Below are 27517 nucleotides of genomic sequence, written 5' to 3' on the forward strand. Positions count from 1 at the left end.
ATGTAATTTCTGAAGTCAAAATCCACCGTATGTTGGTTGATTCATTGGAGAATATGAGAATATATATTCACAAAAGCATGCGGTTCTTGAATACAGCCAAGCCCCGTACATGAAAACGACTAAAACTCCCAAAATGCAACTGGAGTAGAATAGCTACGTCAGCAGTGCCTAAAAGGAAAGGAAGCACATGCGTTTCTTCGCTGCTGGAAACTAATATTTGATATAACAGGTATTTTTCAAAGTTCACATGCCATCTGACAATCCAGAATCTTTGACCTACAGTAAAGATACACATTTTTGCAGTTCATATTTACAAGGTATGTAGCAAGTGGCTCATTTTAAGTTTATGTGCGTGCTAACTCTAGCTAACTAGTGAAAACTGCTAGTTAGCTACCAATACATATAATTACAACGTTAATAATATATGGTCTAATCTTCTATAATTTCACAATTTAACAGCAAGCATAATTCTGACAATTAGCCATTTGTGTTTGTACGATACCGGCATTTCTGCTTGACATAGCTAACGTTAGCTAGCTAACGTGGGACAGCTTGCCACTTACTTTGCCCAAACAAAACATACATTTGATGGTAACGTTCGCTAGCTAGCTGTCACACTAACGTCGCTAAGGGTTGACCTTTTGAAATGCTACCCTGTTGTCAGTGGCGATTTTAACATGTAAATCTTTGTGGGGCAAAACATTTTGGGATGCATGCCAGCAAAGCTACAACACTAAACCATACATGATTTACACTATACCACTGCTACACCTGGCTATCAGCGGAGCCTTGTCTGACAGCGAAACAGTTTATTCAGCCTCATTTAGTGCCTTTTGGCTGACTTTATTAAACAAATGTGGTTTCTACTGAGAATTGAGATCTACAAACTAGGGTATAAGGAGACGACAAGCAGATCAAAGGCAATCATAGTCAGTATGGGGCAGCAGGTAGCCAGGTGGTTATAGCGTTGAGCCAGTAATCGAAAGGTTGCTGGATGAAATCCCCGCTGACAAGGTACAAATCTGTAGTTCTGCCCCTGAACAAGGCAGTTAACCCACTGTTCCCCTGTAGGCCATCTTTGTAAATAAGAATTTGTTCTTAACTGACTTGCCTAGTTATATATATTTTTTCACTTTTGAAATGTACAACGACAGAATTCAGAACATGGCCCGTTCTTAGTGTTCTCCCTGTACACCAAATCAGAATCGTAGGATAAACAAAGCAGACAATGAAAGCTCTTACAATATTCAATGATTACATTTCTCAAAAACAGATTATATGTTGTGCACCACCAAGTCAGAACATTTGGTGAAAATAGACAAAATTATTAGGGTGAGGCACATGGTCTACTAACAGCTTGCTGCACAACATACTTAGTATTACTTCCTTAGCTACAGTATACATATCTCCTTGGCATATTAATTTTTATTATTTCTCTTCATATGACAAGGATTTGCCAGTAGAAAGTCGACTCGATTCATGATGATGATGATGATGATGATGATGACTGCTAGCTATGACTGCTAGCTACTTTTGAAAGTATGATGTTGACATGCTCAGTCCAATCAAAGCTACTGGAGATATAAAGTGATTTGATTAGACTTGGCGGTGACTTAGTGTCCCCGTGAGTGACAGAACACTGAGCCAATCACTGCGCAATGCTCCGTATTTTCCGCTGGCTTGCCCCACCACCACAGAAAGCACTGAGCTAGGCAGAAACACCTGGATTTGGGAACTGCCTTACTCAAGAAAACAAAAAAGAGACCATGTTTGTATGCAGCTTTATTAACTCAATGATATATACAGTTGCAAGAAGAAGACCTGGCTTTCTGCATAAATTGGTCATAAAATTTGATCTGATCTTCATCTAGGTCACAACAATAGACACACAGTCTGCTTAAACTAATAAAACACAAACAATTATACGTTTTCATTTCTTTATTGAACACCGTGTAAACATTCACAGTGGAGGGTGGAAAAAGTATGTGAACCCTTGGAATTAATAACTGGTTGACCCTCCTTTGGCAGCAGTAAACTCATCCAAATGTTTTCTGTAGTTGTGGATCAGACCTGCACAACGGTCAGGAGGAATTTTGGACCATTCCTCTTTACAAAACTGTTTCAGTTCAGCAATATATTCTTGGGATGTCTGGTGTAAACTGCTCTCTTGAGGTCATGCCACAGCATCTCAATTGGGTTGAGATCAGGACTCTGACTGGGCCACTCCAGAATAGAGGTCGACCGATTAATCGGAATGGACGATTAATTAGGGCCGATTTCAAGTTTTCATAACAATTGGTAATCGGTATTTTTGGACACCGATTTGCCGACTATTTAAAATAATAATAATTTAAATATATATATACACTGCTCAAAAAATAAAGGGAACACTAAAATAACACATCCTAGATCTGAATGAATGAAATAATCTTATTAAATACTTTTTTCTTTACATAGTTGAATGTGCTGACAACAAAATCACACACAAATAATCAATGGAAATCCAATTTATCAACCCATGGAGGTCTGGATTTGGAGTCACACTCAAAATTAAAGTGGAAAACCACACTACAGGCTGATCCAACTTTGATGTAATGTCCTTAAAACAAGTCAAAATGAGGCTCAGTAGTGTGTGTGGCCTCCACGTGCCTGTATGACCTCCCTACAACGCCTGGGCATGCTCCTGATGAGATGGCGGATGGTCTCCTGAGGGATCTCCTCCCAGACCTGGACTAAAGCATCCGCCAACTCCTGGACAGTCTGTGGTGCAACGTGGCGTTGGTGGATGGAGCGAGACATGATGTCCCAGATGTGCTCAATTGGATTCAGGTCTGGGGAACGGGTGGGCCAGTCCATAGCATCAATGCCTTCCTCTTGCAGGAACTGTTGACACACTCCAGCCACATGAGGTCTAGCATTGTCTTGCATTAGGAGGAACCCAGGGCCAACCGCACTAGCATATGGTCTCACAAGGGGTCTGAGGATCTCATCTCGGTACCTAATGGCAGTCAGGCTACCTCTGGCGTTGTACATTTCAAAAGTTAAATAAATATATATAACTAGGCAAGTCAGTTAAGAACAAATTATTATTTACAAAGATGGCCTACAGGGGAACAGTGGGTTAACTTCTCTAGGGCCAGTGGGACGATTTCGTCCCACCTACGTAACAGCCAGTGGAATCCTGTGGCGCGTTATTCAAATACCTTAGAAATGCTATTACTTCAATTTCTCAAACATATGACTATTTTACACCATTTTAAAGACAAGACTCTTGTTAACCTGTTATGGCTAGGGGGCAGTATTTTCACGGCTGGATAAAAAACGTACCCGATTTAATCTGGTTACTACTCCTGCCCAGTAACTAGAATATGCATATAATTATTGGCTTTGGATAGAAAACACTAAAGTTTCTAAAGCCAATAATTATATGCATATTCTAGTTTCTGGGCAGTGTAAATACTGCCCCCTAGCCCTAACAAGTTAACTGCCTTGTTCAGGGGCAGAACGACAGATTTTGACCTTGTCAGCTCGGGGATTCAATCTTGCAACCTTATGGTTAACTAGTCCAATGCTCTAACCACCTGCTTTACATTGCACTCCACGAGGAGGCTGCCTGTTACGTGAATGCAGCAAGAAGCCAAGGTAAGTTGCTAGCTAGCATTACACTTATCTTATAAAAAACAATCAATCAATCGTAATCACTAGGGGAAAATGTGTCACCTCTTGCAACAGAGTCAGGGTATATGCAGCAATTTGGGCCGCCTGGCTCGTTGTGAACTGTGTGAAGACTATTTCTTCCTAACAAAGACAGCCAACTTCGCCAAACGCGGGATGATTTAACAAAAGCGCATTTGCGAAAAAAGCACAATCGTTGCACGACTGTACCTAACCATAAACATCAATGCCTTTCTTAAAATCAATACACAGAAGTATATATTTTTAAACCTGCATATTTAGCTAAAAGAAATCCAGGTTAGCAGGAAATATTAACCAGGTGAAATTGTCATTTCTCTTGCGTTCATTGCACGCAGAGTCAGGGTATACAGTGAGGGGAAAAAAAGTATTTGATCCCCTGCTGATTTTGTACGTTTGCCCACTGACAAAGAAATGATCAGTCTATAATTTTAATGGTAGGTTTATTTTAACAGTGAGAGACAGAATAACAACAAACAAATCCAGAAAAACGCATGTTATAAATTGATTTGCATTTTAATGAGGGAAATAAGTATTTGACCCCCTCTCTCAGTTGATGTCAGTGAGCAAACGTACAAAATCAGCAGGGGATCAAATACTTTTTTCCCTCACCGTATGCAACAGTTTGGGCTGCCTGGCTCGTTGCGAACTAATTTGCCAGAATTATGACATAACATTGAAGGTTGTGCAATGTAACAGGAATATTTCGATTTAGGGATGCCACCAGTTAGATAAAATACGGAACGGTTCCGTATTTCACTGAAAGAATAAATGTTTTGTTTTCGAGATGATAGTTACCGGATTCGACCATATTAATGACCTAAGGCTCGTATTTCTGTGTGTTTATTATATTATAATTAAGTCTATGATTTGATAGAGCAGTCTGACTGAGTGGTGGTAGGCACCAGCAGGCTCGTAAGCATTCATTCAAACAGCACTTTCGTGCGTTTTGCCAGCAGCTCTTCGCAATGCTTAAAGCATTGCGCTGTTTATGACTTCAAGCCTATCAACTCCCGAGATTAGGCTGGTGTAACCGATGTGAAATGGCTAGCTAGTTAGCGGGGTGTGCGCTAATAGCATTTCAAACGTCACTCGCTCTGAGACTTGGAGTAGTTGTTCCCCTTGCTCTGCATGGGTAACGCTGCTTCGAGGGTGGCTGTTGTCGATGTGTTCCTGGTTTGAGCCCAGGTAGGAGCGAGGAGAGGGACGGAAGCTATACTGTTACACTGGCAATACTAAAGTGCCTATAAGAACATCCAATAGTCAAAGGTATATGAAATACAAATCGTATAGAGAGAAATAGTCCTATAATTCCTATAACTACAACCTAAAACTTCTTACCTGGGAATATTGAAGACTCATGTTAAAAGGAACCACCAGCTTTCATATGTTCTCATGTTCTGAGCAAGGAACTTAAAGGTTCGCTTTCTTGCACTTTCACTTTCTTCTCCAACACTTTGTTTTTGCAATATTTAAACCAAATTGAACATGTTTCATTATTTATTTGAGGCTAAATTGATTTTATTTATGTATTATATTAAGTTAAAATAAGTGTTCATTCAGTATTGTTGTAATTGTCATTATTACAAATTAATCGGTATCGGCCTTTTTTGGTCCTCCAATAATCGGTATCGGCGGTAAAAACCATAATCGGTCGACCTCTACTCCAGAAGGTGTATTTTCTTCTCTTGAAGCCATTCTGTTGTGCTCCCTCCACCATACTTTACAGTTGGGATGAGGTTTTGATGTTGGTGTGCTGTGCCTTTTTTTTTTTTTTTTTCTCCACACAGTGTTTTGTTCCTTCCAAACAACTCAACTGTAGTTTCATTATTCCACAATATTTTTCCAGTAGCACTGTGGCACATCCAGGTGCACTTTTGTGAACTTCAGACGTGCAGCAATCTTGTGGCTTCAGAAGCAATGCAGTGGCTTCTTCTGTGGTGTCCTCCCATGAACACCATTCTTGTTTAGTGTTTTACGTATCGTAGACTCGTCAACAGAGATGTTAGCATGTTCCAGAGATTTCTGTAAGTCTTTAGCTGATACTCTAGGATTCTTAACCTCATTGAGCATTCTGCACTGTGCTCTTGCAGTCATCTTTGCAGGACGCCCACTCCTAGGGAGAGTAGCAACAGTGCTGAATTTCTCAATTTATAGACAATTTGTCTAACCGTGGACTGATGAACATCAAGGCTTTTAGAGATACTTTTGTAATCCTTTCCAGCTTTATGCAAGTCAACAATTGTTAATATTAGGTCTACTGAGATATTTTGTTCGAGGCATGGTTCACATCAGGCAATGCTTCTTGTGAATAGCAAACTCAAATGTTGTGAATTTTATTTTTTATTTTTTTATAGGGCAGGGCAGCTCTAACCAACATCTCCAATTTCGTCTCATTGATTGGACTCCAGGTTAGCTGACTCCTGACTCCAATTAGCTTTTGGAGAAGTCATTAGCCTAGGGGTTCACATACTTTTCCCAACCTATGCTGTGAATGATTAAATTATGTATTCAATGTGGACAAGAAAATACAATAATTTGTGTTATTAGTTTAAGCACACTGTTTGTCTATTGTTGTAACTTAGATGAAGATCCGATCAAATTTGATGACCAATTTATGCAGAAATCCAGGTAATTCCAAAGGGTTCACATACTTTTTCTTGCCACTGTACATTTATTTTTACATTGTTTGCAAACTGATGTGACACGTATTAATGCCAAAATAACATGCAAAACAGGCAAGCCCCCTCCACAATTTATTTTAATTTTTGCTTAAAATATGGGGGTCAAAACAGGTGGGGTTGCCACTGCTCTGAATGACGGGTCGCCACTGCCTGTTATGCATTAAGCAGCCTGTACTTCTCATTAGACTTTTGCTATCTGTAACTTATTCTGTCCTCCTGACATTCATGAAGAACAGTTGACTAACAACAGTGGTGATGAAAACCAATCTTTCCACAGCTGGCAAACTTCAACGATGTCACAGGCTACTAAACGCAAGCATGTTGTCAAGGAGCAGACACTCGACGACTACGTCACACCTAAAGAGAACCAACAGATCGTGAGGGTTAGTAACTGTGCTGTCAGACATGACAGATGTTTTACTGAACACACACAAAGACTAGCCTAGATGTCTGCCATCCTGATTCGGACTCATTCAGCCACTACCAAACAGATAGGGTCAGTGGATGAAGCAAGAGGATGGGAACTTTTAAGTCTTTCTTCATGTAAGCTGACTGACACACACATTTATCTCTGCTGCACCTGTAGTTAATTACCTGTTTTTGCATGCACATTCTACCAGTTTCTTTGTCATACAAATCCCCTCTCTCTGTACTTGTCTCCATGCAGGTTCTTGGTAGTCGTGGCAACAACCTGCACGAGGCTGTCACGGCCCAGGGGGAGAACTTCCTGATCAGCATGCCCCCAAAATTCCGCAAGAACCTTTGGATTAAGAGAGGTAACATGTCCCCTTACACTAGAGTGCATCCCAAATGGCACCCTATTCCTTATAGCCTATAAGGTTCTTGTTTTGTTTTTAAAGATCTTATTTTAAAATATATAGGCCCATTATCTTTTCAATATACTGTATCTGGGGTTTTAAATATAAAGTCAAATAGAATTGTGAGTTATAGATCACATTGAAACCAGGTCTCCGAAGCGGTAGATCTGTTCTATGTGCGCTATTTCTACGCTTCCCGCTATTAAAGGTGCAATATGCATAAATCACTCAGCCTCTTCCTGGTTGCTAAAATTCTGAGATTTTGCCTAATTTCAGTTTGTGACAAAATGAGCACTAAGTGTAGAGAATCATTGTACCATCTAAACCGCTGTGAAATATCTTTCCAAAAACCAAAAATATTAGATTTTCAGCTGTTTGAACCTGGTGTACAAAACCTAAAGTTAAAGATGCAAAAACTAAACTTAACAGGAAATGATGTAAAGTACCAGTGAGTGATTTTTTTGGCTTCTTTTACATTCGGTTTTGTACAACAGCTTCAAACAGCTGAAAATACAATATTTTTTCGAATGGAAAATATATTTTACAGCAGTTTATATGGTACAATGATTCTTTACACAATGGCTGCTTGTTTTGTAGCATAAACTGAAATTAGCCAAGCTTGTATAAAATGTACAACTAGGAAATGGTGGAGCAACTTCTGAACATTGCACCTTTAAGTTTACACTGAGAACTTTTTTTTTGTACCGTTTGGACCATAGACATTAAAACCAGTAGATAGTGATAGCGCTGATGTCATCCACGCATTCCTATAGAAACTTCTAATGAAACTGGAAGTATTTGAATTTGAATCATATTGCTGAATGGCCTGAAAAAAATGGCACCAAAAAAAGAATCATGGTGAAAATGGCCGTAACTAGCAAAGGATCATGGTCGATGAAGTCATTTTCATCCTTCCTGAGCACATCAACCCAACGCTGCTATTGACTTCAGCATCTATAACAGATACCACATGAATTCCGCGTGCATGAGGACGCGAGCCTCCTCGTAGCCTGCCAGCCCGTGATTGGTCTGTCAGCACGTGGTCCTGTGTGACAAATGGATCACTATTTAATTAAATACCTCGATTTGTAGTGAACTTTGAAAATAGTTTGCTGTGGTGATGAAACTAATAAACACATTTTAGAGCTGTAAACGGCTGTAATTTCCGTTGGTTTTCTAGGACAGACCAGGGCTTTTGGCACTGCTAGTTTGTTACGCAGCAGCCGACCAGCAGAGCTTGTAACTTTACGCCCCAGACCAGAAACTGGGGCGTTTTGTTTGGACATAGGCAGCCCGGAAAAACCACTTAGACTTCAATGCAGATAAAAACCCTGCTCCTGTGTGAGTGCCAGTGGCAGTCAAACACTAAAGCAGGCGGATTGTCCTGAATGAGTGGCTAAAGCAGGCGGATTGTCCAGAATGAGTGGCTAAAGCAGGCGGATTGTCCGGAATTTGAGTGGCTAATTTGCATATGTTATCTGCATACCTGTATATCAGTGTGCTTTCTTTTGTGGTTCAACCACCTCAATGTCATACTGACAGAAGCACTCTGGATTAGTTTCTACTGAACACAATGAAGGTCTTTGTGTTTCTCTCAGTATTGGTTTGTTGTCATTATAAACATGGCATCTCTCTCCCCCTCCCAGGTGACTATGTGATTGTAGACCCTATAGAGGAGGGAGAGAAGGTGAGGGGAGAGATCAGCTTTATACTCTACAGAGACCACATTCAGCACCTGCAGAAACTCACACTCTGGTGAGTGCACCTTGGACCCATAGTTCAGTATATACAGTTGAAGTCGGAAGTTTACATACGCTTAGGTTGGAGACATTAACTCGTTTTTCAACCATTCCACAAATTTCTTGTTAACAAACTATAGTTTTGGCAAGTCGGTTAGGACTAAATTTTACAACAGTTGTTTACAGACAGATTATTTCACTTATAATTCACTGTATCACAATTCCAGTGGGTCAGAAGTTTACATACACTAAGTTGACTGCCTTTAAACAGCTTGGAGTATTCCAGAAAATTATGTCATGGCTTTAGAAGCTTCTGATAGGCTAATCGACATCATTTGAGTTAATTGGAGGTGTACCTGTGGATGTATGTCAAGGCTTACCTTCAAACTCAGTGCCTCTTTGCTTGACATCAAAAGAAATCAGCCAAGACCTCAGAAAAATTATTGTAGACCTACACAAGTCTGGTTCATCCTTGGGAGCAATTTCCAAATGCCTGAAGGTACCACATTCATCTGTACAAACAATAGTACGCAAGTATAAACACCATGGGACCACGCAGCCATCATACGGCTCAGGAAGGAGACGTGTTCTGTCTCCTAGAGATGAAAGTACTTTGGTGCGACTCAATCCCAGAACAACAGCAAAGGGCCTTGTGAAGATGCTGGAGGAAACCGGTACAAAAGTATCTATATCCACAGTAAAGAGTCCTATATCGACAACCTGAAAGGCCGCTCAGCAAGGAAGAAGCCACTGCTCCAAAACCGCCATAAAAAAGCCAGACTACGGTTTGCAACTGCACATGGGGAAAAAGATCGTACTTTTTGGAGAAATGTCCTCTGGTCTGATGAAACAAAAATAGAACCGTTTGGCCATAATGACCATCGTTATGTTTGGAGGAAAAAGGAGGCTTGCAAGCCGAAGAACACCATCCCGCCCCCAACCGTGAAGAACGCGGGTGGCAGCATCAGGTTGTGGGGGTGCTTTGCTGCAGGAGGGACTGGTGCACTTCACAAAATAGATGGCATCATGAGGAAGGAAAATTATGTAGATATATATATTTTGAAGCAACATCTCAAAACATCAGTCAGGAAGTTAACCTCTCTAGGGTATGTGGGATGAAATCGTCCCACCTACTCAACAGCCAGTGGAATCCCGTGGCGCGTTATTCAAATACCTTAGAAATGCTATTACTTCAATTTCTCAAACATATGACTATTTTACACCATTTTAAAGACAAGACTCTCGTTAATCTAACCACACTGTCCGATTTCAAAAAGGCTTTACAACGAAAGCAAAACATTAGATTATGTCAGCAGAGTACCCAGCCAGAAATAATCAGACACCCATTTTTCAAGCTAGCATATAATGTCAAATAAACCCAAACCACAGCTAAATGCAGCACTAACCTTTGATCTTCATCAGATGACACTCCTAGGACATTATGTTATACAATACATGCATGTTTTGTTCAATCAAGTTCTTATTTATATCAAAAACCAGCTTTTTACATTAGCATGTGACGTTCAGAACTAGCATACCCACCGCAAACTTCCGGTGAATTTACTAAATTACTCACGATAAACGTTCACAAAAAACATAATTATTTTAAGAATTATAGATACAGAACTCCTTTATGCAATCGCTATGTCCGATTTTAAAATAGCTTTTCGGCAAAAGCACATTTTGCAATATTCTGAGTAGATAGCCCAGCCATCACGGCTAGCTATTTTGACACCCACCAAGTTTGGCCCTCACCAAACTCCGATTTACTATTAGAAAAATTGATTACCTTTGCTGTTCTTCGTCAGAATGCACTCCCAGGATTTCTACTTCAATAACAAATGTTGGTTTGGTTCAAAATAATCCATAGTTATGTTCAAATATCCTCTGTTTTGTTCGTGCGTTCAAGACACTATCCGAAGGGTGACGCGCCCGACGCGTTTCGTGACAAAAAAAAATCTAAATATTCCATTACCGTACATCGAAGCATGTCAACCGCTGTTTAAAATCAATTTTTATGCGATTTTTCTCGTAAAAAAGCGATAATATTCCGACCGGGAAACCCTGTTTTCATTCAAAGACGAAAAAATAAAAACATGGTGTCGCCTCGTGCACGCGCCCCAGTCTCATTGTTCTCTGATCGACCACTATCCAAATGCGCTACTGTTTTTCAGCCAGGTGCTCCAAAGGCATCATTCAGCGTTTTGCCGCCTTCTGAGAGCCTACGGGAGCCGTAGGAAGTGTCACGTTACAGCAGAGATCCTCAGTTTTCAATAAAGAGAGTGTAGAAGCCCAAGAAATGGTCAGAAAGGGCACTTCCTGTAAGGAATCTTCTCAGGTTTTTGCCTGCCATATGAGTTCTGTTATACTCACAGACACCATTCAAACAGTTTTAGAAACTTTAGGGTGTTTTCTATCCAAAGCCAATAATTATATGCATATTCTAGTTTCTGGGCAGTAGTAATAACCAGATTAAATCGGGTACGTTTTTTATCCGGCCGTGCAAATACTGCCCCCTACCCTAGAGAGGTTAAAGCTTGGTCACAAATGGGTCTTCCAAATGGACAATGACCCCAAGCATACTTCCAAAGTTGTGGCAAAATGGCTTAAGGACAACAAAGTCAAGGTATTGGAGTGGCCATCACAAAGCCCTGACCTCAAGCCTATAGAAAATTTGTGAGCAGAACTGGAAAAGTGTGTGCGAGCAAGGAGGCCTACAAACCTGACTCGGTTGCACCAGCTCTGTCAGGAGGAATGGGCCAAAATTCACCCAACTTATTGTGGGAAGCTTGTGGAAAGATACCCGAAACGTTTGACCCAAATTAAACAATTTAAAGGCAATGCTACCAAATACTAATTGAGTGTATGTAAACTTCTGACCCACTGGGAATATGATGAAAGAAATAAAAGCTGAAATAAATCATTCTCTCTGCTATTATTCTGACATTTCACATTCTAATAATAAAGTGGTGATCCTAACTGACCTAAAACAGGGAATTTTTACTAGGATTAAATGTCAGGAATTGTGGAAAACTGAGTTTAAATGTATTTTGCTAAGGTGTATGTAAACTTCCGACTTCAACTGTACCTACACGTATAGAAATAACATGCAGAAACACATGTAGCCAGTAAACCCCATTTTAGTCAGCACTTCTATTACGTTGCCATAGTAACTACAAGGCCACCACCCGATACATTTCCCCCCCCTGCTCTTGTGAAAATATGAAGTAATTATTTCAAATGATCTTAATCCCAACAGAATGTGGTAGGTTGTTTTTTCAAACACACACACACACTCATATGTCACCTGTGAATGAGAAGACAAAGGTTCCATTATAACTGAATCAAGTGAGTTCTGCTGGACCTTTTTTTATATATATTTTCATGTCTTCTGTTAGGCCTAAGGCCTTCACAGACGAGCCCCCATCGGAAGAGAGAACAGATGCACCACAGCCCAGGGAGGGGAGAAGGGAGGAGAAGGTAGAGGAGGATTGTGGGAGTGATCACAGTACTGACTCAGAGGATGACGAGAGCGATCTCTTCGTCAACACCAACCGCTGTAACGTCCACTACAGTGAGAGTGAGGAAGACAGTGAGGATGAGGAGAAGGCTGAAGAGGATAAAGTGGAGAGCAGCTTTTAGTGGGGAAATCTTTACAACGGACAGTACACTGCTGTGGACAATGTTTACACAAATGGCACCCTCAGAATACACTGCTGCTGAAGAATAAATTGTGGATTATACTCTCCAGTCGCACCCCATGAATCCAATCAAGCAGAAATTCCTGCTATTTTACAATTTATTTGGTGGTTGAACTTAGCATCCCATGGACATAATAGGTTAGGTATATCATACCACTTGTCCTAGAGAGGAACATTAGCATGCTTCGCTAAACTGCTAAAAAATAGGTTAATTGTGGAAATATTGAACTGGTCCATGACATTCCTGACTGAAGAGGTTGTCATAATTTATGTACATAATGATTGTGTAATAAAATCTTTGGTCTTGCATCAGAAAAATACTTACAATTTAATTAAACATTTGTCTGATTCAAAATGATATAATCAAAGATTAAAGTTTTGTTTAATGTTAAGCGAAACATTCAAAAGTGCACAACATTTGTCAGAGGGTTATTTGCACATTTATTTACTCATTAACCTGTTTCTAATACCCAAACCTCAGATCTAAATTGGCAATTATGCACTGGCAGTGGTTAAATCAGTAAAATTGATTTATCTAAAAATGTTTGTTGCACCTCATAAATCTGACTTAAGCCCTTAATATCTTTTTTTCTCATAACTTGCCCCCGAGCCCAGAAACTGAGCATGAGAATTCATGCCCACAGCAAGGAACCAAAACCCGTTCAATAGGAGGCAGTTGAGCTATGTATGCAATGCACATGTATGGCCTTCACAGTGACATTCATCACAGATGACCGTGTACCAATTAAGTCATTCTGGTTTATACTTCAATAAATACTTCCAAACAAACGTTTCTTCAACATCCAGTATTTCTCTCAAACATAGGTCCACGTTTCTCACATTGTGGGGCCTTAATACAGGGCCATTCTCAGCTGGTAGCATACCTTTCTCCATCTATCATTTGAGTCACTTTTAAAACAGTCTACTATTTCTCAAATGTAACCTTGGGTTTTTTACATTGTTGGGTTTACAGTAATAATTGGTAATGTTCGCCATTGTCAAGTGGAGGCACACCTCGATAGTCAATCACCATATGTCTGTTTTCTATAATAGGAAAGCCAGTCTGAATGCCTCACTATGAGTGGAAGTTTCCAGGTGTACCCTGTGGTTCTCCCAGAAGGCCCTGCATCTTCCCCATTCTCAAGTGGCAGCATTCCTTCTCGACAGTCAATTAATCACCTTCAGTTTTTAACAACCAGTCAGTGGTTACCTCAGTGTGGAGTGGAAGTTTCCGGCATACCCCAAGGGTCTTTCAGAAGGCCCTGCAGGCTCTTCCCTATTCTCAAGTGGTAGCATTCCTTCTCCATCACTATTCATCCTTTGTCAATTTTATGCCAGTCAGTGATTACCTCACTATAGAGCTGAATTTCCAGAACGACCCCATGGATCCGTCAGAAGTTCCTGTCCCTCGTTGTCTTTCACACTAAATGGATCTATCAGAAGTGTATTCTTTTTCTCCTTCTCAGTTCTCAGGATGGTGTTGCTGCATTCTGTCTGGTTCCTCATTATCTCCGACCACAGCTTCATCACCTGAGCAGGGCTGCGTTTGTGTACCAGTAAGATAGTGTGGTACGCACACTGCTCTACCCCCTCTTTCTTGGGGAAGTCGAAGGTGAGGAAGGCGGGGTGGTGGATGGGGTGGACCCCGAGCCTGTGGAGGCACATGCCCACGTAGACATCATCAATGGGATACAGGTGAACTCGCCGGGAGATACGGTTGAGCCGCAGGGCAAGCTCCCCTGAGTACACCACCCCTCCCCCACCCCCGTACGGAGGGTACAGCCCCTTATAGAAACTATCAGGAATAAAGTACTTGGTAGAGTTGACTCTGTTGGGGACAGCCGCTCGTATCACATCCCCTACCATGAATACCTTCATACCCTCTGACCCGGGCCCCCCTGACTGGATCGTCTGCTCCCGGAGGTAGTCTAAGAGAGCAGGGGTCCGCAACAGGACGTCATCGTCCCCTTTAAAGACGAAGCGTGCCAGGGGGCAGTGGGTGGAGAGCCAGTCCCACAGCAGCACGTCCTTCAGGGTGAGGTTAAAGAAGGAGTCATGAAAGTCCCACTGGAGGATGTCCCCGTAGTGGCGGTTCTCCAGCTGCAGCAGCTCACTGATGTCCACATGGGATTCTTCATGGTTCTTCCCCAGGAGGAAGACCCTCCGCACCACCCCGCCTTTCCCCGTCGCCCCTGCCACCCGCCCCGCCCAGCCCCATGTCTGCCGGATGGCCTGACGGTTCTCAAAGTTCAGGCCCTGGGTCTTGATGGCCAGCAGTAGGAGAGGGCCCTGCCCCTTCCTTATCCCACGTCCACACAGTTTAGCAGGCTCAATGAGGACAGGGTAGTCCCTGAAATGCATGGAGTTCACAAACATCTGCATCTGCAGGGGCAGCTCCTGAAAATGCTCCATTTGAGATGTCAAGTTCCCGATCTCAGAGAACCCTGCACTCAAGGTGGGAAGGGAGAACTGAAAATAGTTTGAATTATTATTATTGGTATCAAGATGGTCATTGTGCACTTTGCTGGATTTGGGCATCAGGATGGGATTGTAATGGCGGTCAATGTGTAGCTGGAGCCGGTTCCAGAGGGCCCCTCCGTGGGGCTTGAGGTCCCAGAAGGAGCTGGTGGGGTGTGGGGCCAGGTAGACATTTCTGGTAAGCCCTGGTGCAATGAAGTTCTCTGGTAGAATTTGTGGGATAGGGGCAGGGCTGCTCAGGCTTGTACTGGTGGTCATACCATAACACACAGCCAGGGTGACGTACACACAGAGAGACCCTACCAGGACACAGGGAGCACAGCACAGGCACAGGAGCACCCGTCGCCACCGGCAATGGTATCGCGCCATTTAACTAGAGGAGAAAAGGAAAGAGCAAGAGGTGGCAAGATACATTTGGAGAAGAGTGAAAAAGAAATGGGTAAGAGTTGTGAGGGGAGAGAGGGATGAATGATAAGGGGAGTGAGAGAGGACGGGAGGGAAGAGGTGGATGATTTTATTATTGCAATATTTTGTCACTTAAGTCAATACAGCTGTATGACTAACTAAGAATAGTTACTTCTGATTTTAAGTCATTTAGTATGGTTTTAAGTATGTAAAAACATGAAGTGTGATGTGTAGGCCTTGAAATATAAAGTGGAAAACAAGGCAACAGTAAACATGTCTTCTCCCAAGAATGATGCAGCTGATTGCATTTAGGAATGTTACGCAGTGACTGGGCTTATTAGAAGACATTTCTTTCTGAGCAGCAATCAGCTGTGTGATGAGTTGTGTACTCCCGAGTTTTTTGTCTTTTTTTCTTGCCACAGTTAAAATGCAGCTGATAAATAAACGACATAGCTCATGAACAGCTTCGGGAATCAATCTGTTTTTTAAACAACTATATAGCACAGGCCTTGACTACAGAATAGCATTATTACAATATTCATTTTGTATTTAACCATCAAGTGATTTGTGTAAATAATTGTAATTTCTTGACAAGCAAGCAGCTCTACAGTGTAGGTCTATGTAAACATTTCTTTGCTAATAATGACATCACTGTGATATGGAAAAAGACGGAAAAGCTGGTGGAACACTTTTGAATGCGTGCGTTGATGAATTGATCATCTTCCTGCTTCCGCTGAGACGGGTCTGGGTGAGTTCACATGACGTAGCCTACTCAGGCGGGGCTCACTCAAGTAAGGCAGAGGGAAGGTTTTCATATTTTTTGCTTAGGAACCGAATGCTGGTTGATAATAGGTGTGAAACGTCAGACGTCGTCAATGTTTTACATATCCTTTTTCTGTTTTGGAGTTTGATCATTTAGGCCTCCTGGCCCAAGCGGGCCATATGACAGCTTGATTAACTGTCCCGGCGTTCTGGACAGATGTTGCCGGGCCAGCGCGCAGCCCTGAATGTCGAGCTCTGCAGTTTCTTTAGCTAATCCACGCCCTGTGCTCCATGTTACGTCCCAATAAAAAACGCCACTTGATGATTATGAGCCTCTTCCTCTCTGGTGTGACTCACATTTCAGTTAACTTCAGTTAGCTTCTGCCTTGGCCAATAAATACAATTTTGAGTTTGGACATAATAACGTTTGTAGGTGAAAACTACCTGTTGTTACAAACTCACTTCACTTGAGTGAGTGAGGCTCCCACATTCGCAGATCAAATACACAGTTGGAACGCCGATTAGGGTGTGTACACGTCCTAATAATTCGAAAAATGACTCAGAAAACCATGTTTTATTCGGGGTATGCGTACTTCGATTTTGACCTTACACTGATTAAGATAAACATAGTAATGTGATTACATGACTATTGCATGATCTGCCTACTGTTATAATCAGTTAAATATAAAATTATTCGTGTACATGTAAACATACTCAATTATTTGTAAATTACACCATAACCTACCTCGATTTATTCTTTGGAAACTACCGTTTTCCCATATGGCTTTAAGCGTTCCTTTTCATATGCCTAATGTATCCAGCCAATTGATATAAAAACCAAGTCGACCAAAACGCAAATGATATAATCAAATAATACAAAACAATGAAAGGATATTTTCTTTGGTCTTCTCAGACGACCCTGAGACCTAATGGTCCCCTGAAGTGGCCTTCACAAACGTTTGTGAGACAGCATGGCCGTAGAGCAAGAATGTACCGATGCAGCAAAATAAGTTGCAGGTATATACACGAAGGGCACTCCCCCAATTGGTCAGAAATTAGAGCAAGAGAGATGCCATGCGTTTGTTACTGTTGTTTATTTAGTTTAAAGTCCCACTCCATTTTTTTTATATTTCCAGTTGAAAAACGATATTGGAAGTGTAAATACACCTAAGGGTAAAACAATTATGTTTTGAATAAAACAGTGTTTTTTTTAGACATAATGGCGAAATTCAAGGGTTTTGTAATTCAAGGAGTTGGTCTGAAAGTGCACTCTGATGTCATCCTTCCAACAGAGGAGCAATTGAGGACAATAGAGGAAAGGCCCAAGCCCCCACTTATGCCATGTCAGAGGACACCTGGACCACCCATTGAGATGTGATAAATTAGGTTCTAGGGAGACAGGGGTGGATCTTTAAAATCTTTAAACAAATATTGTATTTCAATTTTGTATCTATTCCCCTCATTGTTGATACTAAACCTACCAAAACTGACAGAAATGACAAAATAAAACGTTTCTTCTATCTTCCAGAGATAACAATAATAATATTATTAATACTATTTTAGAGGACATTATAGTCTCATACAGGAGTAATAAAGACCTAGTGCACTAATTTGGTGGATTATTATTTATATATTTTTTTAAATTGTATGTTGTATTCGGTGCATGTCACAAATACATTTGGATTTGATTTGCAAACCACACACTTTGGACTGGGTAATACTTCAAATGTAGCCCACCACAGACAAACACCAAGCTGGAAGAGAATGCTATAAAAAGTAAATGTAATATATATATATATATATATATATATATATATATATATATATATATATATCTAACACAGATCAATGGTTTGTTATCAGCATTGTATCAGTGCTTTATCTGTGGAACACCTGTATTGTACATAGACAATCTTCCCAGGCATTTCCTTTTAACTGTCTCTGATGGTTGAGCGTTTCAATGGCTGTCAGGTAGAACTGGAGTTACGAGATGTGCTGATACCTGCTCAACTGCACGCCCAAATCACTACAATGTATGGAATGTTAAGCATGATGTCAAAGTGTGTGTTGCAGAAACCACCTTGAATAAACAGATTGAGACATCGGTTTTGTCATTTCCCCAGCAAAAACCAAGATTATATGTGTTCACTACAGTCCATTTGCTGTGAGAGATAAGTCCTCTCTGCGTCTCAGGAATGAGGTGTGCACCATACATCTGGATTCAGTATAAACAGAGTTGGTGGATCTTATTCAACAAGAAGATGAGACATCTGATGATTTCATCACGTGTGTGTCTACATTGACATGTTAGTCATTTAGCAGACTCTTATCCAGATCGACTTACATTCATCTTAAGATAGCTAGGTGATACAACCACATACCACAGTCATAGTAATTGTGTGTGTGTGTGTGTGTGCGCATGCATGCGTTTGTGAGTGTGTGTACAGTACAGGGGCATTTTGACAGAGAACATCACCTCTCTCTCTGCAGTATGACCAGGGATGTTCTCTTGATAAGTGCGTGAATTGGACCATTGTCCTGTCCTGCTAAGCATTAAAAATGTACACTGCTCAAAAAAATAAAGGGAACACTTAAACAACACAATGTAACTCCAAGTCAATCACACTTCTGTGAAATCAAACTGTCCACTTAGGAAGCAACACTGATTGACAATAAATTTCACATGCTGTTGTGCAAATGGAATAGATAACAGGTGGAAATTATAGGCAATTAGCAAGACACCCCCAATAAAGGAGTGGTTCTGCAGGTGGTGACCACAGACCACTTCTCAGTTCCTATGCTTCCTGGCTGATGTTTTGGTCACTTTTGAATGCTGGCGGTGCTTTCACTCTAGTGGTAGCATGAGACGGAGTCTACAACCCACACAAGTGGCTCAGGTAGTGCAGCTCATCCAGGATGGCACATCAATGCGAGCTGTGGCAAGAAGGTTTGCTGTCTCTGTCAGCGTAGTGTCCAGAGCATGGAGGCGCTACCAGGAGACAGGCCAGTACATCAGGAGACGTGGAGGAGGCCGTAGGAGGGCAACAACCCAGCAGCAGGATCGCTACCTCCGCCTTTGTGCAAGGAGGAGCACTGCCAGAGCCCTGCAAAATGACCTCCAGCAGGCCACAAATGTGCATGTGTCTGCTCAAACGGTCAGAAACAGACTCCATGAGGGTGGTATGAGGGCCCGACGTCCACAGGTGGGGGTTGTGCTTACAGCCCAACACCGTGCAGGACGTTTGGCATTTGCCAGAGAACAGCAAGATTGGCAAATTCGCCACTGGCGCCCTGTGCTCTTCACAGATGAGCACACGTGACAGACGTGACAGTGTCTGGAGACGCCGTGGAGAACGTTCTGCTGCCTGCAACATCCTCCAGCATGATCGGTTTGGCGGTGGGTCAGTCATGGTGTGGGGTGGCATTTCTTTGGGGGGCCACACAGCCCTCCATGTGCTCGCCAGAGGAAGCCTGACTGCCATTAGGTACCGAGATTAGATCCTCAGACCCCTTGTGAGACCATATGCTGGTGCGGTTGGCCCTGGGTTCCTCCTAATGCAAGACAATGCTAGACCTCATGTGGCTGGAGTGTGTCAGCAGTTCCTGCAAGAGGAAGGCATTGATGCTATGGACTGGCCCGCCCGTTCCCCAGACCTGAATCCAATTGAGCACATCTGGAACATCATGTCTCGCTCCATCCACCAACGCCACGTTGCACCACAGACTGTCCAGGAGGTGGCGGATGCTTTAGTCCAGGTCTGGGAGGAGATCCCTCAGGAGACCATCTGCCATCTCATCAGGAGCATGCCCAGGCGTTGTAGGGAGGTCATACAGGCACGTTGAGGCCACACACCCTACTGAGCCTTGTTTTAAGGACATTTCATCAAAGTTGGATCAGCCTGTAGTGTGGTTTTCCACTTTAATTTTGAGTGTGACTCCAAATCCAGACCTCCACGGGTTGATAAATTGGATTTCCATTGATTATTTTTGTGTGATTTTGTAGTCAGCACATTCAACTATGTAAAGAAAAAAGTACTTAATAAGATTATTTCTTTCATTCAGATCTAGGATGTGTTGTTTAAGTGTTCCCTTTATTTTTTTGAGCAGTATATTATTGAGTGTCAGGGAAAATGTATGGAGTAAAATGTACATTATTTTCTTTACGAATGTAGTGTAGGAAAAGATAAAGTAATACTACCTAAGTAGTACTTTAAAGTATTTTTACTTAAGTACTTTACACCTCTGATTTCATGACAAGCATCAAATAGATAAATGAAGGGCATAATTAGGAGACATTATGGTGGTGATCTCATGCCCAAACTCAGACACACTTCTCAGATGGGTTGAAGGGTTACTTTATCTTTTCCTACACTACATTCGTAAAGAAAATAATGTACATTTTACTCCATACATTTTCCCTGACACTCAATAATACTTTTTAATGCTTAGCAGGACAGGACAATGGTCCAATTCACGCTCTTATCAAGAGAACATCCCTGGTCATCCCTACTGCCTCTGATCTGGCAGACTCACTAAACACAAATGCTTAGTTTGTAAATGATGTTTGAGCGTTGGAATGTGCCCCTGGCTATCCATAAATAAAAATAAATAAAAAAAGAAAACTGTGCCATCTGGTTTGCTTAATATAAGGAATTTGAAATGATTTATACTTTTACTTTTGATTCTTAAGTATATTTTGGCAATTGCATATATTTTTGATACTTAAGTATATTTAAAACCAAATACTTTTAGACTTTTACTCAAGAAGTATTTTACTGGGTGACTTTTACTTGGGTCTTTTTCTATTAAGGTATCTTTACTTTTACTTAAGTATGACAATTGGGTACTTTTTTCACCACTGCATCAAATAAAGACGACCATCTAAGTAATAGTTTAGCCTAGTAGAATGGTAGATCAGATGAATCATGCCAGCAATATTCCAGGCAATAAAAATCATACCTATCTGTAATCAGAGAATAACCACACTAAGGAAGGAAATCATTTTGTGGGAAAACCTGTTTGATCTATAAAAGGGAAACTGGTTACTTGTGAGGATGCAATATACTTTGCTGGGGTAGAAAATATGCATCTAAAAAGGAAGAGATAAGACATTAAAATATTGCCACCTAGTGGCTAGAAGCTTTCAAGGTCTATTTTTCTGGTTTTACCCTTACCTGTCACACAGATGAATGAGATCAGCATAAAGCAGAATAATTATTACAGGTTGATAGACAGTCATCAACTGGCAGGTAAAAATAGCTTCTGACGTAAGATTGAGAATCCCCCCTACACCTTGAGGGTCATGAAGGAGGAGGCCTCTTCTTTGTGACAGAGAATGACAACACTTTCAAAATGGTAGGAATAAAGATTTATTTTCATATGAAGAGGTGGTTTGGATTGTTCTTTTTCCTTTTTACAAGTATGTTTTGATAAAACTTGCAAAAAACGTATAGCATATTCCAAGAATGGAGACATGAGAAAAGGGGATTTATTGCTGAATGTTAAAATGAAGACACTTTTCACTGAGTGGAAAACGATTTGCTTGCTTCTTTTCCCATGCACCCAACTACCTGGACCACTAGGACATGCAGGGGGGCGGGGGGAGAAGAGAGGGAGAGGGGGCGTAAAGGAGATGAGGACAACTGCTGTAAAAACAAACATTGTGTGTATGTGACGTGTTGAAGGGTGTGTGTGTGTGTGTGTGTGTGTGTGTGTGTGTGTGTGTGTGTGTGTGTGTGTGTGTGTGTGTGTGTGTGTGTGTGTGTGTGTGTGTGTGTGTGTGTGTGTGTGTGTGTGTGTGTGTGTGTGTGTGTGTGTGTGAGTAAATGTGGAAGGTAGGAAGGATTGATTGCAAGGGAAGGAGGTAAGGGGGGATTTTACATTTGAACTACCACTAGAAGCACACTACCTCACTGGCAGTATCCCACATTGCAAATCCCAGATTGAATACAGTGATACTAAGACAAACTAGCCAGAACTTTGGGCCATGAAAATAACATGTATATCTCTAAATGATATTCCACAATAATCCTCTGAATTCATCAAAGGAGTTGGTTGTCATTTTTTATATGGTACTTATTATAACATTTTTTTGTGATACATGCATCTCCTGTGAGACTCTACTGGTAAAGGGGCAAATTAAAATGTTCATTTAAAACCAACTCATGGGGATTCATGTATTTTACACAATACCCTTTTTCTTTTAGGTTGAGGAGCCGGACGCTCTCTGTCCAGTTAATCTCATGGTATTTCTGAGGTGGACCCTTTCTGAGGAATGCCTGTAACCCATAGCGGAGTGGACAAGCTGTTGTAATGTGTAAATCTAACATATCCCATGATAATAGGTTATGTCATACTCTATGTTGTCATTGTCAAGAGGGCGGGGTCAGACAGAGACAGACACATATCAGATCATTCAGTCAATATGACCAAGCAAGGTATACTTGTGTTAATAATAAAGGTATAGGAATGCAAAAAAGGATGCAATAATCGATAATACAATACCATCTGTTGGCTATGATTAAAAAAAGACAAACCGAACAGACTCAAACACACTGCAGTGAGTCAGCCAACGTAGGAAAGACTTTAAAATTAACCTGTGTCACTTGTCACAGCACACAGCAAACCAGTGCCATCATCACTACGAGCCAATGCCGTCATCATCATCATCATCATCATCACAGAACAAACCTGTGTCATTACACTGTCATAGAACAATCATCCAAGAGCCTCAACATGAACTCCATATCAGCATATTTTGGCATTTTTAAAACCCACTTTTTTTTCAAGTTTCAAGAGTTTCCATAGCTCCATACTATATCACAGATGAAAACAGACAAGGAAGAGGGACATAATGGATCTGGCCTATGGACCATGGTGGCTCTTGGGAAATGGAGTCTTTTTCTTGATGGGATGTGAAAGTCCTGAGACACAGTGCGGCTTTAGTTAAGCTGCTGGCATAGGAATGGGGGAGGGCAGTCCATGTAGGCCAGAATCAGGCTGGATTGACTGGATTGGTAGGATTGGCAGCTCCCTGGCCAATGAATGCTCATGGATGGAGGTTTTACAGTGCAATGGAGCTTCTGGCAGCATGACGATTGGCCGGTTGAGTATGTCAGTTTAACAGTGACTACACCCTCATAGCTGAATGGACACTCATGTCTCCCTTGCTCTGACCAGACTACAACTCATCATGGAGTGCGTACACACACGCATGCATACGCACACGCACACACACACCACAACCGTCACCTACACTCATTCCCATGTAGAAACCCTGAACACCTGTGCAGGTACCTTGGATCACCTGCATTCCTCTGAAACAATACACATACAATGACAGGCGGACGGATGATGACATGAATGACTGATGTGAGTTTGTTGGAGCAACTCATCAAAAACTAGCGCTTCACTTCCTGTACCAGGACAGGACACCACATCCAGTTGCGTCTGTGATAAATGTCCCCCGTGAAAAAACATCTGCGTGTGGATCATACTCATGTAAACATACACCGTTACACAGGGGTGATTCATATTGCATGATGCCAGAATCATATCACAGTTCAAACAGGGAGATCCTAAATCAGAGGAAGTCAAAGTAAAGAGGTCTATAAAATGAGGAGTCTGTATTAGAAAGGCTACAAAAACTCAACTGTACCTCTGGCTTCAGCACACAGCAAAAGGCACCACAATATTATTCTATTATCTAACTCGTGAAAAAATTGGCACGTAATCATTTTTTTCTCTCATAACGCTGTAAATCAAAAACTTTACATATAAATATTTTTCCCTATAAAAAAAGTCTTTGCTGTTAGCTAGTAGACAATTTTTGCTGAAATGAAAATAAATATTTCATTTATTTAGAATATCTGTCTGTTATACAAAATAAAAATATTTCTCCTAGGTGCAGGTCTCTACTCCACTGTTGTCTTTAGGTGGGTCAGGGGGGTCGGGGTCAAGGGTTAGAGGTCAGTGGTCAAGGCGGGCGGGTCTTAAAGGGGTGCGTTGTCATTTTTGGAGGAGCGCGACTGGGAGCTTTTACTGTGTCCGTTGCTGCGGGTGCTTGGCCGCCCCTGCGCCCGGTGAGTCCGTATGTCGGCGGTCGGGGCAGGGGCAGTAGATGATCGGTACCCACGTTCGCACGGCTCCATGTTCATGTTCTGCATACTGAGGAAAGGAGTGCTCTCTCCTTGCCCCTCCTCTTCCTCCTCCTCCTCCTCTGATTGGCTGAAGCTCTGAGAGCTGTTGTCCCGTAGGCCCATTGCACGCTGGGAGACATGTCCATTGAGGCGGTTCCGACGTGGGCGCCGGCGGCTCCTGATTGGTTCACGGGAGGAGGCGTACTCCTGCGTGGTCTCGTAGGCCTCGTCGTCAGGGAGATGATAGGGGCTGGATGGAAGGCTGCCCGTGCTCTCTGTCAGGTAGGGTTGGCGTGGACGACGGGGCTGCCGGTACAACCGTCCATCCTGCAGGGACAGAAGCATAAAACGTCACACACGAGATACTCTAGTCTACAACTAACAACATCATACACTCTCTACTCTAGTCTACAACTAACAACATCATACACTCTCTACTCTAGTCTACAACTAACAACATCATACACTACCTACTCTAGTCTACAACTAACAACATCATACACTACCTACACTAGTCTACAACTAACAACATCATACACTACCTACTCTAGTCTACAACTAACAACATCATACACTACCTACTCTAGTCTACAACTAACAACATCATACACTCTCTACTCTAGTCTACAACTAACAACATCATACACTCTCTACTCTAGTCTACAACTAACAACATCATACACTCTCTACTCTAGTCTACAACTAACAACATCATACACTCTCTACTCTAGTCTACAACTAACAACATCATACACTCACTACTCTACTCTACAACCAACAACATCATACACTCTCTACTCTAGTCTACAACTAACAACATCATACACTCTCTACTCTAGTCTACAACTAACATCATACACTCTCTACTCTAGTCTACAACTAACAACATCATACACTACCTACTCTAGTGTACAACTAACAACATCATACACTCTCTACTCTAGTCTACAACTAACAACATCATACACTACCTACTCTAGAACTAACAACATCATACACTCTCTACTCTAGTCTACAACTAACAACATCATACACTCTCTACTGTAGTCTACAACTAACAACATCATACACTCTCTACTCTAGTCTACAACTAACAACATCATACACTACCTACTCTAGAACTAACAACATCATACACTCTCTACTCTAGTCTACAACTAACAACATCATACACTCTCTACTCTAGTCTACAACTAACAACATCATACACTACCTACTCTAGTCTACAACTAACAACATCATACACTACCTACTCAAGTCTACAACTAACATCATACACTACCTACTCTAGTCTACAACTAACAACATCATACACTCTCTACTCTAGTCTACAACTAACAACATCATACACTACCTACTCTAGTCTACAACTAACAACATCATACACTCTCTACTCTAGTCTACAACTAACAACATCATACACTACCTACTCTAGTCTACACCTAACAACATCATACACTACCTACTCTAGTCTACAACTAACAACATCATACACTCTCTACTTTAGTCTACAACTAACAACATCATACACTACCTACTCTAGTCTACAACTAACAACATCATACACTACCTACTCTAGTCTACAACTAACAACATCATACACTACCTACTCTAGTCTACAACTAACAACATCATACACTCTCTACTCTAGTCTACAACTAACAACATCATACACTCTCTACTCTAGTCTACAACTAACAACATCATACACTCTCTACTCTAGTCTACAACTAACAACATCATACACTCTCTACTTTAGTCTACAACTAACAACATCATACACTACCTACTCTAGTCTACAACTAACAACATCATACACTACCTACTCTAGTCTACAACTAACAACATCATACACTACCTACTCTAGTCTACAACTAACAACATCATACACTCTCTACTTTAGTCTACAACTAACAACATCATACACTCTCTACTCTAGTCTACAACTAACAACATCATACACTACCTACTCTAGTCTACAACTAACAACATCATACACTACCTACTCTAGTCTACAACTAACAACATCATACACTCTCTACTCTAGTCTACAACTAACAACATCATACACTACCTACTCTAGTCTACAACTAACAACATCATACACTCTCTACTCTAGTCTACAACTAACAACATTATACACTACCTACTCTAGTCTACAACTAACAACATCATACACTACCTACTCTAGTCTACAACTAACAACATCATACACTACCTACTCTAGTCTACAACCAACAACATCATACACTACCTACTCTAGAACTAACAACATCATACACTACCTACTCTAGTCTACAACTAACATCATACACTCTCTACTCTAGTCTACAACTAACAACATCATACACTCTCTACTCTAGTCTACAACTAACAACATCATACACTCTCTACTGTAGTCTACAACTAACAATATCATACACTCTCTACTCTAGTCTACAACTAACAACATCATACACTCTCTACTGTAGTCTACAACTAACAACATCATACACTCTCTACTCTAGTCTACAACTAACAACATCATACACTCTCTACTCTAGTCTACAACTAACAACATCATACACTACCTACTCTAGTCTACAACTAACATCATACACTACCTACTCTAGTCTACAACCAACAACATCATACACTCTCTACTCTAGTCTACAACATCATACACTCTCTACTCTAGTCTACAACTAACAACATCATACACTCTCTACTGTAGTCTACAACTAACAACATCATACACTCTCTACTCTAGTCTACAACTAACAACATCATACACTCTCTACTCTAGTCTACAACTAACAACATCATACACTCTCTACTCTAGTCTACAACATCATACACTCTCTACTCTAGTCTACAACTAACAACATCATACACTACATACACTAGTCTACAACCAACAACATCATACACTCTCTACTCTAGAACTAACAACATCATACACTACCTACTCTAGTCTACAACTAACAACATCATACACTCTCTACTCTAGTCTACAACATCATACACTCTCTACTCTAGTCTACAACTAACAACATCATACACTACCTACTCTAGTCTACAACTAACAACATCATACACTCTCTACTCTAGTCTACAACT

General features: G+C 41.3%; 3 protein-coding genes across 5 annotated transcripts in view; 1 reads left to right on the forward strand and 2 right to left on the reverse strand.

Annotated features, from left to right (window-relative positions):
* Positions 1–128: 128 nt before the first annotated feature.
* On the forward strand, positions 129–13424 carry eif1ad (eukaryotic translation initiation factor 1A domain containing). 3 transcript variants are annotated; one of them, XM_014198976.1, is made up of 5 exons: positions 129–229; positions 6655–6760; positions 7045–7153; positions 8842–8950; positions 12333–13424. In XM_014198976.1, the coding sequence occupies exons 2-5, from the start codon at positions 6671–6673 to the stop codon at positions 12574–12576; spliced, it is 552 nt and encodes a 183-aa protein (XP_014054451.1). In that variant the 5' UTR covers positions 129–229; positions 6655–6670; the 3' UTR covers positions 12577–13424. The 3 variants fall into 3 exon arrangements, with proteins under 3 accessions (XP_014054451.1, XP_014054450.1, XP_045573918.1); XM_014198975.2 differs by having other exon boundaries at positions 136–317; XM_045717962.1 differs by lacking the exon at positions 129–229 and adding an exon at positions 6306–6324.
* On the reverse strand, positions 12716–17350 carry LOC106604396 (N-acetyllactosaminide beta-1,3-N-acetylglucosaminyltransferase 2). The gene is made up of 2 exons (XM_014198974.2): positions 17026–17350; positions 12716–15486 (listed from the first exon to the last, which is right to left on the reverse strand). The coding sequence occupies exon 2, from the start codon at positions 15480–15482 to the stop codon at positions 13989–13991; it is 1494 nt and encodes a 497-aa protein (XP_014054449.1). The 5' UTR covers positions 15483–15486; positions 17026–17350; the 3' UTR covers positions 12716–13988.
* A 4293-nt stretch (positions 17351–21643) lies between these two features.
* nrg2b (neuregulin 2b) overlaps positions 21644–27517 on the reverse strand; it is a 63849-nt gene continuing 57975 nt past the window's right edge. The window contains exon 12 of the mRNA XM_014198977.2: positions 21644–24745. Within this exon, the coding sequence (XP_014054452.1) occupies positions 24272–24745 (474 nt within the window). The 3' untranslated portion in view covers positions 21644–24271. The remainder of the gene's footprint in view (positions 24746–27517) is intronic.

Source organism: Salmo salar, chromosome ssa05 (assembly GCF_905237065.1).
Source record: "Salmo salar chromosome ssa05, Ssal_v3.1, whole genome shotgun sequence".
In the NCBI taxonomy this organism is placed as follows: domain Eukaryota; kingdom Metazoa; phylum Chordata; class Actinopteri; order Salmoniformes; family Salmonidae; genus Salmo; species Salmo salar.

Coding starts and splice junctions, on each gene's coding strand:
- LOC106604396 (XM_014198974.2), bottom strand. CDS start 15,482: ATGGCGCGATACCATTGCCGGTGGCGACGGGTGCTCCTGTGCCTGTGC.
- eif1ad (XM_045717962.1), top strand. Junction 6,761..7,044: donor AGAACCAACAGATCGTGAGG/GTTAGTAACTGT, acceptor GTCTCCATGCAG/GTTCTTGGTAGTCGTGGCAA. Junction 8,951..12,332: donor CTGCAGAAACTCACACTCTG/GTGAGTGCACCT, acceptor GTCTTCTGTTAG/GCCTAAGGCCTTCACAGACG.